Genomic DNA, 19,087 nt, shown 5'->3' with positions numbered 1-19,087 from the left:
ACAACCTCCTTCTATTTTCAAATTTGCTTTCTTTTCACTTCCATTAAAATTTATTGTCATCCTCACTAAAAAGACTGGTTTCTCAAACCGCATTTGGTATCATCTCAGCTCCCTCCATGTTGAATACCAAGGTCCACTCAGCAGATTCAATACCATTCTTTGTTTTTCCTTTGGAAAAGCATGCTGGAGCTCAGTCTCCTAATGTTACCACCAACTGTCATCTTCACCTAGCTCACTTCACTTTATTTTTGCCTGGCCTGACATTCAGTCAAGTTTGTCAATCCTCATCTATACACTATTGTATAGCTTTGAAATAAATGGTAGCTTAGAGTTACTTTAAACCTCTTGACCATTTAGTTACTTATAATTAAAGCTAGAATGTAAAACAATATAGCCTGAAAACATTTTTTAAAAACATTTAACATATTTTTAGAATATTCTGCTCTCCATAACAACAAAAACAAAATGGCTTTTGCTTTAAAAACCTGTAACTCTCACTTACAAAACGCAGGTAAAATACATCTCTCAACATAATGCCTGAAATATTGAAAGTACTTAATAATAGGACACGAGCCCCTTTTTTCAGGTCCTTCTTCCCAGAGCTAGCTGGACCCCATAAAGCATGACTGACCCTAATTGTTTCAGAGCCTTTATTTTCAGGACTAGAAAATTATTGGAAGCCCCCTGCAGGTGCAGAGACTCCAGGAACTTATGAAACAGGATATACCAGACCACAACCACCCAAACTGGACCCTGTACCTTCAAAACAAGTTGCAGCCCAACTGAAACCTCCTGCTCTATAAACCACCCCATTACCCGATAAATGCCCAAAGCCCTAACCTCCCAGGGCTGGTGCATTTCTACACACCTAGCCCTTTCCCTCCCTTGGGAAAGTAAAAATAAAAACTTTGCTCTCTGTACCTTCTCTTTGTGAATTCTTTCACAGCCCATGTAAGTCAGGGGCCTGCTACATGCTACTTGACACAGAACCCGGCTGACTAGAAATGCAAGCAGACCATGAGGAACCTCTGGACAAAGAAAATTCCTGCCTAAGATTGATTAATAGCTACTCATTCATACCTTATTGTTTACCCATACCATAAAGGGAGAACACAACACCACAAAAAATACCTTGTAAAGGTCAAAATTAATCTCAACCTCTTTCCACTCTCCATTTTCCCATACCAGCAATTTTCCACAGAAACTACAAACAGATATAAGCTCAACCTCTAGAGACAGTTGAGGCCTCTCTTCTTTAGTGAGGAGAGTCCACTACTCTCTGTCTGGAGTGGGGTGGGTTTTCTTGCTTGTTACCTCTTCTCAACAAAACCTGCTTTTCCACTTTAATCTCTTATCTGGCTTGCGTCTTCAACTCTTCTTGGCTCAGGTCTGGAGTTCCCACTAGGGACTCCCCACTCTGGCATCAAAATTATGATGTAAAAAATAGGAAACACTGCTTTTAAACAAGCCTGAATTAATGTTATTGCTAAAACAAACTTCTGTGCATATATATGTGCTAGAAGAAATATATAAAGTAAGTTAACTAAGCAAATTAAATCAAAGCTGAAAGAAAAATGGAATGTATAAATCAAAAAGCCTGATTTATAAATCACCTCTAACTGAATTAAAGACAAACCAATAAGCAAGCAAATAACTTCATCAAAAGACTCTTTGGAAGACATGGGGAAAACAGTCCCAAGAAATAAAGATACAAATTAAAAGTTCTGTTGTAAGATCTTCAGAAATTCTCTGCTTTCTGTATGTGCTCATTCAACATATGGGACACAGTTTTGATTTAAAGGAAGAAAAACAAACATACCAAGATTGATTCTATGTTTATTCTGTTACTGAGAAATCAGATTCAAAGCCAACTTGAGATTTACATAGTTAATGCCTTATTATTTCCAGTATTTCCTTATTATCATTATGCCTTATTATTTCCATTATTTCCTTATTATTATTTCTTTACTATTAAGAATAAATATTAATTTCTAACTGTAAAACTGTTCTAGAAATTCTCTGGATTTCTGTATCTCAAATCATCAAATTTTATTCCTGAAATCTCAATACACCTAAAATTTAATTTTATCTCAAGTGAACTGAGCAAATATTTTTCCCTCTAGTCACTGTCTTTGACTAGTCATGATAAAGACTGTTAATTCCCTTTCAAAATGAAACAGCAATACAATTTACAAATTTACAGTCTATTTAACTAAATGTCTGTGAGTAGTACTAAAGTACTATTTTTAACAAATGTATAAACAGGAGAAAATAAAATCCCTTCCTCCACCCTAGAAATTAAATATTTCTGAACTATTACTATAGAGTTCTGAAGAACACACAAGGCAGAAATGTGTACATCAACAAAGTTTGGGCTAGATGCCTTACAAAATAACAACTATTTTAATTTATATAAATATAATGCAAATGAGAATATATTTAATGTATAGAAATGAACTCAGTATTACATCTCATTTTAATTACTTAAACTTAAAAAATATATATTGTCTTTCTGAAAACAAAACACACAGTCATCACTAAATAAAAAGAATGTGGGTTGCAATTATGATACCCTAAGTAGTCTACTTAAATTGAGACTAAAAGTGCCTTACCATTTTCTCTATTTCCAGAAAGAGTAACTAGAATAGAAGAAAAAATAGTGAATTAATATACTTTAAACATTTTGTACATAAATTTTATCACAGGTTGACTATTCACCTTAATATCATTTTCATAAAAATAAGGTTTAATTATAAAATGTAAGCACTAATGCAACTTCAGATTTACACACTCTAAAACATCCTAAAAACACTAAAATGCTAAAACTCAAATTCTTCTTCATCATTGACACTGCAATTACATTAAACATTTCTTTCACAACTTTGTTCATTTTAGGTGTATCCATACGGTTATAGTTGTGCTGTTTCTTTAGCTCTTAGTGCTACCTTGAACAGGACTCCTCTATGGCAGTCACAGTTACTTAATTAGTCCATGATGTACCTCTGAGTACAGAGTTTTTCCTCAATTTCTTTGGCACAATATTTGTATCTCTTTGCTTTTACAATGAAGATCTTAGTTCCCAATTCATTTAATTAATTTGGTTTATCCTAAAATATACATAAAATAGTTTAAAAACTGCATACTAGTATAATATTTCTTTGCAGCTTTTTCATTTTATTTTGTTTTGGCTTTAAAGTATATCCCACTAAGGAGTACTATGTTCAAAAGTCACTTGAAGCCCAGACCAGGTAGTTCGGTTGGTTACAGCATCATCCTGATGCACCAAAGTTGCTGGTTCGATGCCCAGTGAGGGCATACACAGGAAGCAACCAATGAGTGCATAAATGAGTGGAACAACCAATCCTTGCTTCTCTCTCTCTCTTCCTCTCCTTCTCTCTCAAATTAGCAAATAAAAAAACAAAAAGGAAAAACAAAAGAAGAAAAAAAGAGAAATAATTTAATAAATTAAGTTCATTTATCATGATTTCAGATTTTACAGTTTGTTTTTTTCCCCTCTTTGTTTTAATTTTATTTTTTCAATATGCATAAAATGTCAATGGTTTAAAAGTCAAAGTTATATAAAAAGGTACTCAGAAAGGCCTGGCTTTCATTTCTCATCCCAAGTAATCATTTTTATTAGTATTTGTTTCATCCTTCTTATAATTTCTTTTAGCAAAATAAGCAAGTAAGTATATACATGGTGGGGCAAAAGTAGGTTTACAGGAGTTTGTATGGATGATAATACAATAATTAATAACACAAGAATAAACTCTGTGTTTCACATACTCACAATTGTAAAGCTACTTTTACCCACCCTGTTATTTCCAATTTCTCCATTTATAAACCATTCCGCACCGACTTACATAGACACAACCATGGCTTGTTTATACAGCACTGCACAGTACTCCACTGTGTGGGGGTTCCAGTGATACACTCAGGCCTCTTTTGATAGACATCTGGGTAGTCTCCAGTTTTCTGATGCTACAATGTGGCAATGAATAACCTTATGCATGTGTTATTTGTGAAAGTTTATTTTCAGTGTACATGCCAATAGTAGGATTACTGGACAAAAAGTAAATCTGTCTGCTTATCCCTCAAATCCGCATTATAGGGGTTGCACCATTTTACACTCCTACCAGCAATGTATGCAACTGCCTGTTTCTCTAGGATATACCCTATAGGGAACTGTTCCAAGTGTGGGAAATGTAGCCCAGCTCCCACTTGGAAAAGTCAGTGGGTGTGAGGTTCGGGCAGGCAGGACCCAAGACCACGGACAAGTTCTCCCGTGGGGAATCAGGCCTGCATTGTACCTAGGCTGCTATGAGACTTGCTTTTGCTAAAACTCCCTCACCTTGGATTGAGGCAGCAAACATTTACTGCATATCTTTAAAGTAACTTCCTAAACTCTATGCCAAACCTTCCAAGTACAAGTGTAACCAGTTAAACCACTTTTCCCTTTATATTTGCAAATATCCTTCTTTTTTGATATAATTAGCAACATCCTCTCCTTTGTTTTCTGTAAAAGGTAACCACCTAAAGTGAACCTGTGCATAGTAAATGAGGACCATCCTTGATATAATGTGCCCAGAAGAGCAATAAAAGCCTGTCCAGGCAGGAGAGGGTCTCTCTTTTACGCTCTCTCTGGCCCTCACGCCTCCTCTCACTTAGAGAGTCCCTTTTTCTCCACAGGACTTCTGTAGTCTGTGTGAATTTGTCTATTGCTGCCACAATGCAGGATCCTGCTGGCTGGGATCTGCATCAATACCCAATAAAGTGTTTTTCAAATTTTGGTACTGCAGGGTAGTTTCACTTTGCATTTATCTCATAAGTGAGAGTAAGCATCTATTCATAAGTTTATGAGCCATTTTCATTTTTTTTTTTTACTCTGAACTATCTAGCCTCCCCCCTCTCCCCCCCGCCACCCCATAGGGCTTTCCTTAATCTCTGGTTGTAAGAACATCCACTCACATTTTCTTCTAGTACTTGAATGTTTTTATTTTTTACATTCAGATTTGTACCACTTTGTAATGGCAGATTCCAGGGGCAGGAAAAGCATCAGATAAGCCTTAAAAATCACATTGCCAAAAAGTAAGGAAGAAATAAATGATGGGGACATGTCAGAAGGACAGAGAAACCAAATTGAAAGAGATCCTATTGGCCAAGTCTGGGAGAATCAGAGCAACAACAAAGAAAATGGTAAGATCATAACCCATAAAAGAAGAATCCATGAGACCATGCGCATATAAATGAGTAAATGACCCTGACTCGTGTGGCTCAGTCTGTTGGGCATCATTCAGCAACGTGAAAGGTCACTAGTTGGATTCCCAGTCAGGGCACATGGCTGGGTTGCAGCTTCAGTCCTGGGTGAGGGTGTGTACAAGAGGTAACAGATCGATGTTCCACTCTCACGTCAATGTCTCTTCCTCTCTTCCCCTCTTTTTGTAAATAAATAAAATCTTTAAATGAATAATTAAAAATGGGAAAGAGGGAAACTTCTTTACAGTAGAATTCTTATATAGAAGAAATCATGGAACTAGAAAAGCCACCATTTGGCAACCAGCACAATAACTGTTTCAAGCAAGAATCTGCAGAGATGCTAAAAAGAGTAAGTGCAAGAAATCAGGAATAGATTTCCCTACAAAGATATTGTCTGAGTTTTTCTGCAGTCAGGTGCTGAAACAGAGTGTGAGGTACAAAATGTTTACTTGGAAAACAAATAAAGAAAAATCTTTATTTCTACAGATGCCAAAAAGGCACTTGAAAAATCCAATTATCAATTCCTGATGTTTTAAAAAGATTTTATTTACTTATTTCCAGAGAGAGGGAGAGGGAGGGAGAAAGAGAGGGAGAGAATCATCAATGTGCGGTTGTCTCTGTGCGCACAGAGCTGAAGTCCTGGCCTGCAACCCAGGCATGTGCCCTGACTGGCAATTGAACCAGCGTCCCTCTGGTTCAGAGGCCCCCACTCAATCCACTGAGCCACCACCAGCCAGGCCAAGTTAAAAAAAGTTAATAGCCGTGGCTCCCTCCCTTAGGCAATATACTCGGATACTACCAGAAGCTCATAGAAAAATAGGCACATGCAATATGATCTTCAAATACATCTAATTTTAAAAATAACATATATTCTTTATATATATATGCATATACACGTGTGTATGTGTACATACACATATGTGTGTATACACACACATAGATGTGTGTATACATACACATATGCATACATATATGTATAAAACTGTGCAAGAACATGCTCCTTCACCCACTAAAATGTGTAAGGGGGTAGTGGGAGAGAGAACAACACAACTCTAACCTGCCAAAAGAGGGAAAACAAGAAAAAGTATGCTCGTGGCTACTTAAATCTTCCCCCTACTCCCAAAACATTTGAAAGCCTACTCTGCTAAGAATTTTACATTATTTTGTAAGACAGGTATTATCTAATTTTATTGCATGGGAACAAGTTCAGAGCTCATTCAACAAATACTAAAAAAATAAAGAGGCCGGGATGGCAGCCATAGAACAAATTAAAGGAAGAGTAGAAAAGAAATTATGGTAGAGAAGTAATGAGGGGAAGACAACATGGTAAGGACTTAAGGTGTTCCACTGAACAAGGTTTTCAGAAAAGGAGTGACAAATCTGGTATTAATTTTAAAGGAATCATTCTAGCTGCTTCATGGAGAATAGACAGGGTACAGCATAAGGATGGGGTTGGAGCAAGAAGGGAGAGACAAGATACAAGGGTACTATGGTGTTACAGGTGATAATGCTGTGTAACAAACCACCCAAAACTCAGTGACTTTAAACAACCACCATTTATTATTTCCTACAATTGTGTGTCAGCAGTTCTGGCAAAAATCAGGTGAACTGTTTTTTCTACTAGATGTAGTCAGTCAACTGGTAGGTTGACTGGGGCAGAAAGATCTAAGGTGGGCTCATTTATAACAGGGGTTTTGGTGCTTAGCTCACTTCGGCCAGACCTCTCTCTCTAGCTCAGGGGTGTCCAACCTGCGGCCCTCCAGCCTCATGCAGCCCAGGATGGCTGTGAATGTGGCCCAACACAAAATCGTAAATATACTTAAAACATGATGAGATTTTTTTGTGTGATCACGTGTCATAGTGTATTTAATGTGTTGCCCAAAACAACTCTTCTTCCAGGGTGGCCCAGAGACACCAAAAGGTTGGACACACTACATGTAGCCTGGACTCCCTTACATGGTGACCAGAACATTCCAAAAGAGCTAAAGAAAAGATGCATGCTGTCTAGAGGCCTAGGCTCCAGACTTCACACATTACTTCCACTACATTCTACTGATCAAAGCAAGTATAAGGCCAGCCCAGATTCACCAGGTAGGTAAACAGACACCACCTCTTGATGGGAGGAAGTACAAATTACTATGGCCGTGTTTTCCAATCTAATGCACAAGACAGAGACTATGGTGGCTGGAATGAATATAGTTGCAGCAGTAGTGGTGCGAAGCAGCCAGATTTCAGTACTTTTAATGACAGCGTTTACTGATTAATTAGATATGGAATGATTTTTCAACCAACAAACTGGAATGATGAAATTCATTTACTGAGCTAGAGTAGAAGGCATAGGTTCAGGAAAGAGTGAGAAAAAAAATCTCAAGTTTTATTTTCAACCTAGTATGTCTGAGATATCAACTAAATATCCAAGCAGAAATGTCAGAAAGCATGTATGTATTAGACTGTGGAATTTAGCATGGGAATCGAAGTCTGGGCTGTAGCGGGGCTGAGTCACCTAGGTAATTCGATGTTTTGCCAAAACCTCTGCAGGAGATGTGCTGCATGAGTGGGCGTGTTGTTGTGATGAAGCTGCCAATCACCAGTGGCCCATAGCTGCAGCCTTCTGAATCATCCAGTTTCCACAAAGGAATGTTCAAGCTTAAAATTGAATGCAGGTTCATTGCTCTTCCTGCCCAGTCATTTTGAATGCGAAGGCCACACGGTACACACGCTCACTAAACGGTGTCTATCACCCCCACTGACTAGTACAGTGAAACTGTCATTGTTCATGCACGCGCATTCCAAGGCAGGAGGAGCAGGAGGAGGAGTACTAATCATAAAAAAGAATAATGAGGCTCTGGCTGGATAGCCCAGTTAGGGGTTGCATATAAATGCACAAAGTGGAACAAAAAAATCTCAAACAACCTAACCCTACATCTAAAAGAACTAGAGGAACAACAACAAAGCCCGGAGCAGCAGAAGAAAAGAAATAATCAAAATCAGAGCAGAATTAAATGACAGTGTAAAAAAAAAAAACAATTCAAAGGGTCAAAGAATCCAGGAGCTGGTTTATAGAAAAGATAAACAAAGTTGATAAACTGTTAGCCAGATTCACCAAGATGAAAACAGAAAGGTCCCAAATAAACAAAATCAGAAATGAAAGAGAGGTAACAACTGATACCACAAAAATACAAAGGATAGTAAAAAATTACTACGAACATGCCAAAAAAAATGGACAACTTGGGCGAAATGAGTAAATTTTTAGAAACATAAAATCTCCCAAAACTAAATCAGAAGCAGAAAAAAAGCAGAAAACCTGAAAAGACCATAACAACTAGCAAAATTGAAGCAGTTATCATAAAACTCCTGCCACACAAAAGCCCTGGACCAGATGGCTTCACAGGTGAATTTTACCAAACAGTCAAAGAAGAACTAACATCTATCCTTCTCAAACTATTCCAAAAAATTGAAGAAGAGGGAAGACTACCGAACTCTTTTTAAGTGGCCAGTATTACCCTAATCCCAAAGCCAGGTGAAGACACAACAAAGAAAGAAAATCACAAGTCAATATCTCTGATGAACATAGATGTTAAAATCCTCAACAAAATACTAGCAAACTGGATCCAGCAATATATTACACAGATCATACACCATGATCAAGTAGGATTTATTCCAGGGATGCAAAGATGGTACAATATTCAAAAATTACATCACATAAAAAAATAAAAAGACAAAAATCACACGATCATGTCAATAGATGCTGATAAGAGCATTTGATAAAATCTAGCACCCATTTATGACAAAAAACATTCAACAAACTGGGAATAGAGGGAGCACACCTCAACATAATAAAGGCCATATATGAAAAACCTACTGCCTGCCAACATCATACTCAATGGGCAAAAACTAAAAGCATTTCCCTTAAGATCAGGAAGAAGATGGGTGTCACTTTCACTACTCTTATTCAATATAGTACTGGAAGTCCTAGCCACAGTGATCAGACAAGAAAAAGAAATAAAAAACATCCAAATGGAAAAGGAGGAAGTAAAACTATCATTATTTGCAGATGAGATGATAGTGTACATAGAAAACCTTATAGGCTCCACCAAAAAACTACTCGAACTTATTAGTGAATATGGCAAATTAATGGGATACAAAGTCAATATTCAGAAATCAATGGCACAATCAGAAAGCAAAACTAAGAAAAAAATTCCCATTTACTATGGGAACAACAAAAAAAATAAAGTACCTAGGAATAAATTTAACTAAGCAGGTAAAAGACCTATACTCGGAAAACTATATAAAAATGAAGAAAAAAATTGAGAAAGATACAAATAAATGGAAGGATACTCCATTTTCATGGATTAGAAGACTTAACATCATTAAAATATCCATACTACTCAAAGCAATCTATAGGTTCAACTCAATTCCTATTAAAATACCAATGGCGTATTTCACAGACCTAAAACAAATATTCCAAAAATTTATATAGAACCAAAAAAACACCCTGAAAAGCCTCAGCAATCTTGAGAAAGAAGAATAAAGTTGGAGGGATCACAATACCTGATATCAAAATATACTCCAAGGCCACTGTAATTAAAACAGTCTGGTACTAGCATAAGAACAGACACACAAATCAATGGAACAGAACAGAGAGCCGAGAAGTAAACCCATATCTCTATGATCAATTAATATTTAACAAAGGGGAAACGAGCACACAACAGAGTAAAAATAGCCTCTTCAATAAATGCTGTAGGGAGAAATGGACTGGTGCATGCAAAAAAGTGAAACTAGACCACCAACTTACACCACACACTAGAATAAACTCAAAATGGAAAAAGACTTAAATATAAGTTGTGATACTGTAAAAGACCTAGCAGAAAACACAGGCAGTAAAATTTCAGGTATCCCATGGAGCAATATTTTTGCTGATCTCTCTCTCAGGGCAAAGAAAATACAGGAAAAAATAAACAAATGGGACTACATCAAATTAAAAAGCTTCTGTGTGGTTAAAGAAACCATCATCAAAATAAAAAGAGAATTGACTGTATGGGAGAACATATTTGTCAATGATACATTTGATAAGGGTTCATCTCCAAAACATATAAAGAAATCATATGACTCGACACCTGGAAGACAAACGATCCAATTTAAACATGAGCAAAGGACCTGAACAGACACTTCTCCAAGGAGGACATACAGAGGGCCCAGAGACATATGAAAGGAAGCTCAGTATCACTAGCTATCAGAGAGATGTGAATTAAAATCACAATGAAGGACTTCCGGTCAAGATGGCCGTGTAGGTAGACACACTGTGCCTCAAACAACCAAAACAAGGACAACAACAAATTTAAAAATCCAAAAAGCACCCAGAACTCACAGAAAATCAAATTGTATGCAAGTCTGACAACCAAGGAGTTAAGAAACATTCATCCAGACTGGTAGATGGGGCAGAGGCAGGACAGCCAGGTAGAGAGGACTCGCAGCAAGGCAGCAAGCAGCTGGAGGACTGGGGTGTGAGGGGAGGCGGCAGTTGGCGGACTGGGCAAGGCAGTGGCTTGCAGACTGGGCAGTCCCACATTCACGTGCAGATAAACTGGGCTGGACAACTAGGGAGCAGGACAGACGCATAACCCAGGGTTCCAGTACAAGTGAAATAAAGCCTCAAAGCCTCTGACTGAAAACACCTGTGGGGGTCGAGGTGGCTGCAGGAGAAACTCCCCGCCTCACAGGAGAGTTTGTTGGAGAGACCCACAGGGTCCTATAATGTACACAAACCAACCCACTGGGAATCAGCACCAGAAAGGCCCAACTGCTTGTGGGTGGCCGGGGAAGTGACTGAAAACCAGCAGAGAGTGGAGCAAGCAGCACTGTTCCCTCTCTGACCCCTCCCCCACATACAGTGTCACAACACAGCAACAGGGTTTCGCCGCCCTTACTACGTAACAGGCGTGCATAAACAAACAAACAAAATGACCCAAATGAAAGAAGAGATCAAAGCTCCAGAAAAAATACAACTAAGTGACGAAGAGACGGCCAACCTACCAGATACACAGTTCAAAACACTGGTTATCAGGATGCTCTAGGAATTCACTGGGTACTTCAACAGCATAAAAAAGACTGAGGCAGCAATGAAGGTTGCATTATGTGAAATAATGAAAAATCTACAGGGAACCAGGACTCAAATCAACGGTTTGGAGCAGAAGGAAGAAACAAACATACAACAGGAACAGAATGAAGAAACAAGAATTCAAAAAAATGAGGAGAGGCTTAGGAACCTCCAGGACATCTTTAAACGTTCCAACATCTGAATCATAGGGGTGCCAGAAGGAGAAGAGGAAGAGCAAGAAATTGAAAACTTCTCTGAACAAATAATGAAGGAGAACTTCCCTAATCTGGCAAAGGATAAATAGACTTCCAGGAAGCTCAGAGAGTCCCAAAGAAGTTGGACCCAAGGAGGAACAGACCAAGGCACATCATAATCACATTAGCCAAGATTAAAGAGCAGAGAATCTTAAAAGCAGCAAGAGGAAAGGAGACAGTTATCTACAAAGAAGTGCTCATAAGACTGTCAGATGATTTTTCAAAAGAAACCTTCCAGGCAAGAAGGGGCTGGAAAGAAGTATTTCAAGTCATGAAAGGCAAGGACTTACATCCAAGATTACTGTATCCAGCAAAGCTAAAATTTATAATAGAAGAGCACATAAAGTGCCTCCCAGATAAGGTCAAGTTAAAGGAGTTCATCATCACCCAGCCCTTATTATATGAAATGTTAAATCTAAGAAAAAGAAGATAAAAAATATGAACACTAAAATGACAAGAAACTCATAGCTATTAACCACCAAACCTAAAAAATACAAAAATAAACTAAGCAAACAACTAGAACAGGAACAGAATCACAGAAATGGAGATCACATGGAGGGTAATCAGTAGAGGGGTGGGAGGGGGAGAGAAGGGGAGAAGGTACAGTGAATAAGTAGCATAAACAGTAGGTAGAAAATAGATAGGAGGAGGTCAAGAATAGTATAGGAAATGTAGAAGCCAAAGGGGGGGTCGTACCTTATATGTACAACCCATGGACATGAACTAAAGAGGGCGAATGCAGGTGGGAGGGGGTGTGCTGGGTGGAGGGGAACCAAGGGGGGTGGAAATGGGACAACTGTAATAGCACAATCAATAAAATATAAATGAATGAATGAATGAACGAATAAAAATCACAATGAGATTCCAAAACCTCACACCAGTCAGAATGACCATCATTAATAAATTAAGAAACAAGTGCTGGCAAGGATGTGGAGAAAAGGGAACCCTAGGGAACTATTGGTAGGAATGCAGACTGGTGTAGCCACTGTGCAAAACAGTATGGAATTTCCTTAAAAAACTAGAAATGGAACTGCCTATTGACCCAGTGATTCAACTGCTGGGAATATATCCTAAGAATCCCGACACACCAATTCAAAACAACTTATGTACCCCTATGTTCATAGCAGCACTATTTATATTAGCCAAATGCTGGAATTAACTTAAGTACCCATCAGTAGATGAATGGATTAAAAAACTGTGATACATTTACACAATAGAATATTACGCAGCAGAAACAAAGAATTCCTACTTTTTGTGACGGCATGGATGGAACTGGAGACTATTATGCTAAGTGAAATAAGCCAAGCGATGAAAGAGAAATACTATATAATGTCATTATAAGAGGAATCTAATGAACAAAATAAACTAACCAGCAAAACAGAACCAGAGACATGGAAACATGGAACAGACTGACAGCTGCCAGAGGGGAGAGGGAGTGGGGGGAATTGTGGAAAGAAGGGGAAGGAATTAGTCAAAGAATATGTACGAATGACCCAAGGACATGGAGAACAGTGTAGGGATTGATGTGGGTGCTGGGGAGGGCAAAGGGGGAAAAATTGGGATAACTGTAACAGAATAAACAAGAATAATAAAAATAAATAAATAAAGTAGAACAACAATTTGATGTTCCTCTCAAATCATAAAAAATGAACCAAGAGTATTGCAAATGGTAACTACATGTATAAATGTGTAACATTTGTTTTCATATTATTTAAATCTTTTAAAAAGATAATAAACTGTTTAAACAAAATAATAGCAATATAGTGAGTTTTACAACATATAAAATGCATGACAACAATAGCATAAAGGCTAGGAGGAAAGAAATGAAGGAATGCTTTTATAAGCTACTACATGTAAAGTGGTATATCACCTGAAGGTAAGTTATAAGTTAAAGATGAACACTATAAATCCTAAAACAGTCCTCACCAGTGTGGCTCACTTGGTTGGGTGCTGTCCTGCAACACAAAAAGTTGCTGTCCAATCAATTCCCCATCAGGGCACATGCCTAGGTTGCCGGTCAGGTCCCCAGTTAGGGGAAATGTCACACATTGATGTTTCTTTCCCTATCCCTTCCTTCCCCTCTCTCTAAAAAATAAATAAATAAAATCTTTTAAAAAATAAATAAAATATTTTTTACTTTTTAAAAGATTTATTTATTTTTTAGAGAGAGGGGAAAGGAAGGAGAAAGAGAGGGAAGGAAAGAAACATGGATGTGTCAGAGAAACATCAATCAGTTGCCTCTCACACACCCCCAACCAAGGACTTAACGGGCAACCCAGGCATATGTCCTGACTGGGAATTTAACCAGTGACGTTTAGGTTTGCAGTATGAGGCCCATACCACTGATCCAAACCAGGGAGGGCCAAATAATGCATTTTAAATATAAAAATATAAACAGGTTAGAATAAAAGGACAGGGAAAGACATACCATGCTAACACTAATTAAAAGAAAGATTAGTGGACATGTTAATATTTGCCAAAGTAAATTTCAAAGTAAACAATATCATCAGGGACAAGAAAGACATTTTACAATGCTAAAGGGTCAATTCATCAAGAGGACAAAACAATTCTAAACATTTTATGTACTTAATTACAATGCTACAAAACACATGAAAGCAAAAAGTGATAGAACTGGAAGGAGAAAGACAAATCGACACTTATAGTGCCACCTCTCTCAATAATTAATTGACGAAATAGAAAATCAGCAAGTACAGAGAAGACTTGAACAAGATTACCAACTTTCCTTAATTGACATTCATGGAGCATTATGACATAACAGAATACTCTACCCAACAATAAACAGCAAAATGTACTGCTGGATATAGAATACATTTTTCTCAAATGCACACAGAACACTTCTAAGACAGACCACATCTGGGCCATAAAACAAGACTGAATACATTTTAAAGAACTTAAGTTACAGAAGGTATGTTTTCTAACTACATGGAATTAAGTTTGAAATCAGTAACAAAAAGATACCAGGAAAATCCCCAAATACTGTAACTCCAAACTACACAGCATACTTCTAAACTAACCCATGGTTCAAAGATAAAAACAAATGTGAAATAGGAAAATAATTTGAATTGAATAAAAATACAACATATCAAAACTGATTGGGTGCAAATAAATCAGTATTTAAGGATAAATCTATAGGACTAAACACCTAAGATTGGATTCAATAACTTCAGTTTCCACGTTAAGAAACTAGAAAAAGGAGCAAATTAAACACAAAGTTAAAGAAAGAGAATAATATATATCAAATTACAAATCAATGAAATTGAAAATAGAAAAACAAAGAAAAATCAAATCAAAAGCTGGTTCTTTTGAAATCAATAAAACACATAGGAATCAACTGTGTTGAGAATCAACAGTGTGCTCATTGTTGATCTTTAAGCTATTTATCTTGTTACATTCTAAATTTGAAGAAATTATTGAGACACAAATAGTATTAGATATACAGACTCAGAGGTTACAGTTCTAATCTACCTATTTTTCTCTGAAAAATATGAAAGGCATATTGATCCCTAGACAAACCACATAGCTCTTCCAAACAACAGTTTTCTTGGAAGTAAAATAAAGGGATCGAATTAGAAAATCTCTAAAATCTCTTTAAACTCTACGATTCTCTACATGCCAAATAAAAGGTACATATATACTACTAACAGCTACAAATGACCTGAACAAGATGCTCTGAAAAAACCCTGGGAACCTGGGGAGAAGTTGGTCACTCCACCCATAACTAAATTCATATATTTAAATATCAGCCTTGGGGGAAATGAAAGGAGAATTTCAGTTCAATTTAAAATCAAGACCAATATTACTAATTAACTTAATCGGCACTTCTCCACTCATTACCCCTGTGAGAAAGCCATGTTAGATGTATTACTTCCCACTCAATTTTTGTCCTCAATCATACTCCTTCCAGTAATACGAATTCCTGACTAATAGGAGGTACGTGCAGAAAAAGTCCAACCATTGTTATAACGAGAACCGATTGCACATCATCAATGTAATCTGGCAATGATGTAACCTGGCAAGGAGAGTGGACTGGAATGCACATGTGTGAACATTGACAACTTCACTGTACTTGTCAGTGAGGGCAGTAGACGCTGTTTAGTGAGCACGTGTTCTGTGTGGCCTTCGCATTCAAAATGGCTGAGCAAGCAGAGCAACAAATCTGCATTCAATTTTGCTTTACGCTTGAACATTCCCTTGTAAAAACTATTTGGATGATTCAGAAAGCCGCAGCTATGGGCCAAGGGTGACTGGCAGCTTCACCCACAACACTCCCACTCATGCAGCACATCTCCTGCAGAGGTTTCCCAGGAAACATCGAATCACCTAGGTGACTCAGCCCCGCTACAGCCCAGTTTTGGAGCCCTGCAACTTCTGGCTTTTCCCAAAACTAAAATCACCTTTGAAAGGGAAGAGATTTCAGACCATTGATGAGATTCAGGAAGGTACGATGGGGCTGCTGATAGCGATAGGGAGAGCTGTGTAAGGTTAGAAGGTGCTTACTTTGAAGGGGACTGGGGTATTATTGTCCTCTGTATGATGTTTCTCCCTACTTTTCATATTGCACGGCTGGATACTTTCTGGACAGACCATATACACACACACACACATATAGTGTGCATGAAATTACAAAATGACTTTAGAGAAGCTGGGATGAAATGAGAGCCTCTCATAAACAATTTATTTGGTCAAAGGTCCTGCTGTGGACCAGGCATTTTTATTGTCTAATATTTAGAAAACTTCTTCTGCCATCTTTTAGGAGAATATTACCTTATGCAAATAGACCTCAACTAATACTGAAATCTGCCCTGAGTATCTGGGTCTGGATGAACAACTACTCTTGCATATTGTCAATTTTAAAAGCATGGCCTCCAGAGCCATACCATTTGAATTCTAATTCTGATTATGCCATCTACTAGTTGTATGACCCTATACAAATTATTTAACTTTATGGAAATTATTATGAGTATTAAATAAATCAACACATGTAAAGGTACTACTTATTATCTTCCTCTCCCATCTAGTTTGAAAAAGAACATCAGAAGCTATGAAAATTTTATAAAAATTTTTGAAATAGCCCATTAAGTAAAACTTACACATCTCTCAAATTCAAGCTATTAAATTATATATTGATGTATTTAAGTGGATCTGTGCTTATGAAAACATAAATATACATAAGTAGTTTAAAGAACAGTTTTAAATGAGGCTGAATGAGCTTTCATGTTCAACTATGTAATGCAGTAACACTGCAGACCTCCCAAATTCTCCCTAAACTCAGATAATTTAGAAGTATTAAATGCATGTTCTATGTAAGACCTTTCACCTTCAGTATTTTAAAATACCCCCATGGCTCACTAAAAGTTGCATGCTGAATAGAAAGTTGTGGGTCACATTCTAACAGCCACTCAACAATTGTGTGACCTAACCAAAAGGACTATTTACTCAGTCTCATTTCCTACATCTGTGGCATATTGAGGGGAGAACTATGAAATGCCTCCTCCACACAGCACTTCTCAATTCATGCTTCTTTTCCTTCATGTTTGAAGTCACCTATTGATTAAATGCGCAATTTCAACATAAATGTACATTTTTAATGTTCCTTCAGAAGGAACATTAAAAGGAACTTTTGAAGCTTTACTTCAAAACCACTATGGAATTAAAGTAGGGTGGGAATAATCTTCCGACGTAATTAAATAAGATTGGTACAACTTTTGTAATAAATGCCCACTTCAGAGTAATTAAGATAAAAGTATCATCATAAGCTGATGAGAATCCTATGATCACCATCACCTTCTGGAAGTGGCCGGAAGAAACACCCAATCTAGCCAATTTCATTCAAACATTTTTGGCAAATATTCTGGTATCCAAAAGGATGAAACTGAATAATATTCAACAATTATTATTATTTGGAAATGTATTCCACAACTAATTTATTCTGGGCCTACTTGCAGGGAGTTTTCCTTGGAATTAAATATTCTATAGTACAAAGTAATTTTTTTAAAAGCTAGGCATTTTCACTTAAAAACCTACCTCCATACTTTCTGGGCCAAAGCACTCTCTTCCACGCGCAGAACTTGGTTTTTGCCACTTGAGAGATGTGCAAACCCAGACACACAACAGGGAGTCCTGTTTGTGCCACCTTCAAGTGGAGTGCGTGGTACACTTCCATTCTTACAATCCTTATCTATTTTATGCGAGAGCTCTCTTTTGATAATGGGCACTCAGTCCGGACACAAAGACTAGGGATACCGAGGGATTGCGTCCACAAACGGCACTCACCACGTGGCCCCAAGTTCTCAGAAGAACGGAGGTAAGCAGCTGACCAGAACCCAGAGGCCAATGTAAACCTGAAACAGCTGCATAAAGCCCATCAACTACTCCCTTAATCAATCAATCAATAACCAATCAATGTTTTGACAGCCCATTTCCTCCCCTCTTAAGGACAACCTAAGTAAATCGGTACCCTAAATCCTTGAAGTGTTCTAGGCTGTTCCTCCTGTTTTTCAGATTGGGTGAGAACCACTGAAGGAAATGACAGTATGGAGGAGCGGACCAGAAATCTCCGTAAGAAAAGAGCCGCGGAAAGGATTAAGCGTCTCACTCATTCTTTGACCAAAAACAGCACTGAGTGAGAGTTACTGACTCTGACTGGGAAGAACGAACTTCCCACGGGCCCGGCGGCTGCCCGGCAGCGCAGCTCGCTCCGCTCCGCGGTCCACACGGCCGCCACTCAACAGGCCCGAGTCTTCACTGTGAATGGTACCAACGCTGGAACCGCCACACACTTCCGCAACCGCTCGGCCCCAGGGAAACCCCTTCGGGCTCCGCGGCGGGGCACGCCCTCCTGGTACTCACACACGCACAGCTCCACCACGTACGCGTAGTAGGACCAGGCCACCACGAAGGCGATGAACAGCACTGGCACCCAGCCTACGCCGCGCTGGCAGCAACGCCAGGACCGTCCCGGCGCCATGTTCCGGGGCGGCTGCAGCACCAAGGCCCAAGGAGTACCGAGCCCAAGGTAGCTACGCCGCAAATCGGGCGACTGCTAGTCCCGGGAACCGCCCCCAAGGACCCCGCCGCAGCGCCAGGCCCCGCCCCCGCGCCAGGCCCCGCCCCCGCGCTGGCTGTCGCCTCACCCTGGGGCAGGGCTGCTGTGACCAAAACGGGAAGGCCGGCTCTTGGGGCGGGCCTTCGGCTCCAGACGCCCAGGGGCGAGGCAGCTGGAGCTGGCGGAGACTACTGGGGCAGCCGGGGTTGAGGGCTGGTGCCTTCCTTGGGTGTGCTGAGTCAGAAAGCACTTCCTGGATAGCAGAGCTGACTTAGGGACCGCTCCGAGTGCACAAACTACTCTCTCGGGGCTCATTTTCAAATAGGGCGAGGCTGTGCCCCTGCAACTGAAGGCCAGGGTCTTCCGTTATTGTAAAGCTCCTTCGGGGAGGCCAATGCGCCCCTCTGATTAGGA

The 19,087-nt window shown here is 38.9% G+C and overlaps 1 protein-coding gene across 3 annotated transcripts in view; it reads right to left on the bottom strand.

Moving 5' to 3' along the window:
• Positions 1–18,701, bottom strand: part of ZDHHC20 (zinc finger DHHC-type palmitoyltransferase 20) — a 79,560-nt gene extending 60,859 nt beyond the window's left edge. Inside the window, exons 1-2 of one of the 3 annotated variants that reach the window (XM_045188091.3) lie at positions 18,478–18,701; positions 2,613–2,639 (exon numbers count right to left, since the gene is read on the bottom strand). In XM_045188091.3, coding sequence (XP_045044026.1) covers positions 2,613–2,639; positions 18,478–18,595 — 145 coding nt within the window. In that variant the 5' untranslated portion in view covers positions 18,596–18,701. The remainder of the gene's footprint in view (positions 1–2,612; positions 2,640–18,477) is intronic. The other 2 variants (XM_024580748.4, XM_045188092.3) reach the window with 2 other exon arrangements.
• Positions 18,702–19,087: the final 386 nt, after the last annotated feature.

The sequence above is a fragment of the Desmodus rotundus genome, chromosome 3 (assembly GCF_022682495.2).
Source record: "Desmodus rotundus isolate HL8 chromosome 3, HLdesRot8A.1, whole genome shotgun sequence".
In the NCBI taxonomy this organism is placed as follows: domain Eukaryota; kingdom Metazoa; phylum Chordata; class Mammalia; order Chiroptera; family Phyllostomidae; genus Desmodus; species Desmodus rotundus.
Note: the sequence above shows the minus strand (reverse complement) of the source record. Positions and strands in the feature narration are given on the sequence as shown.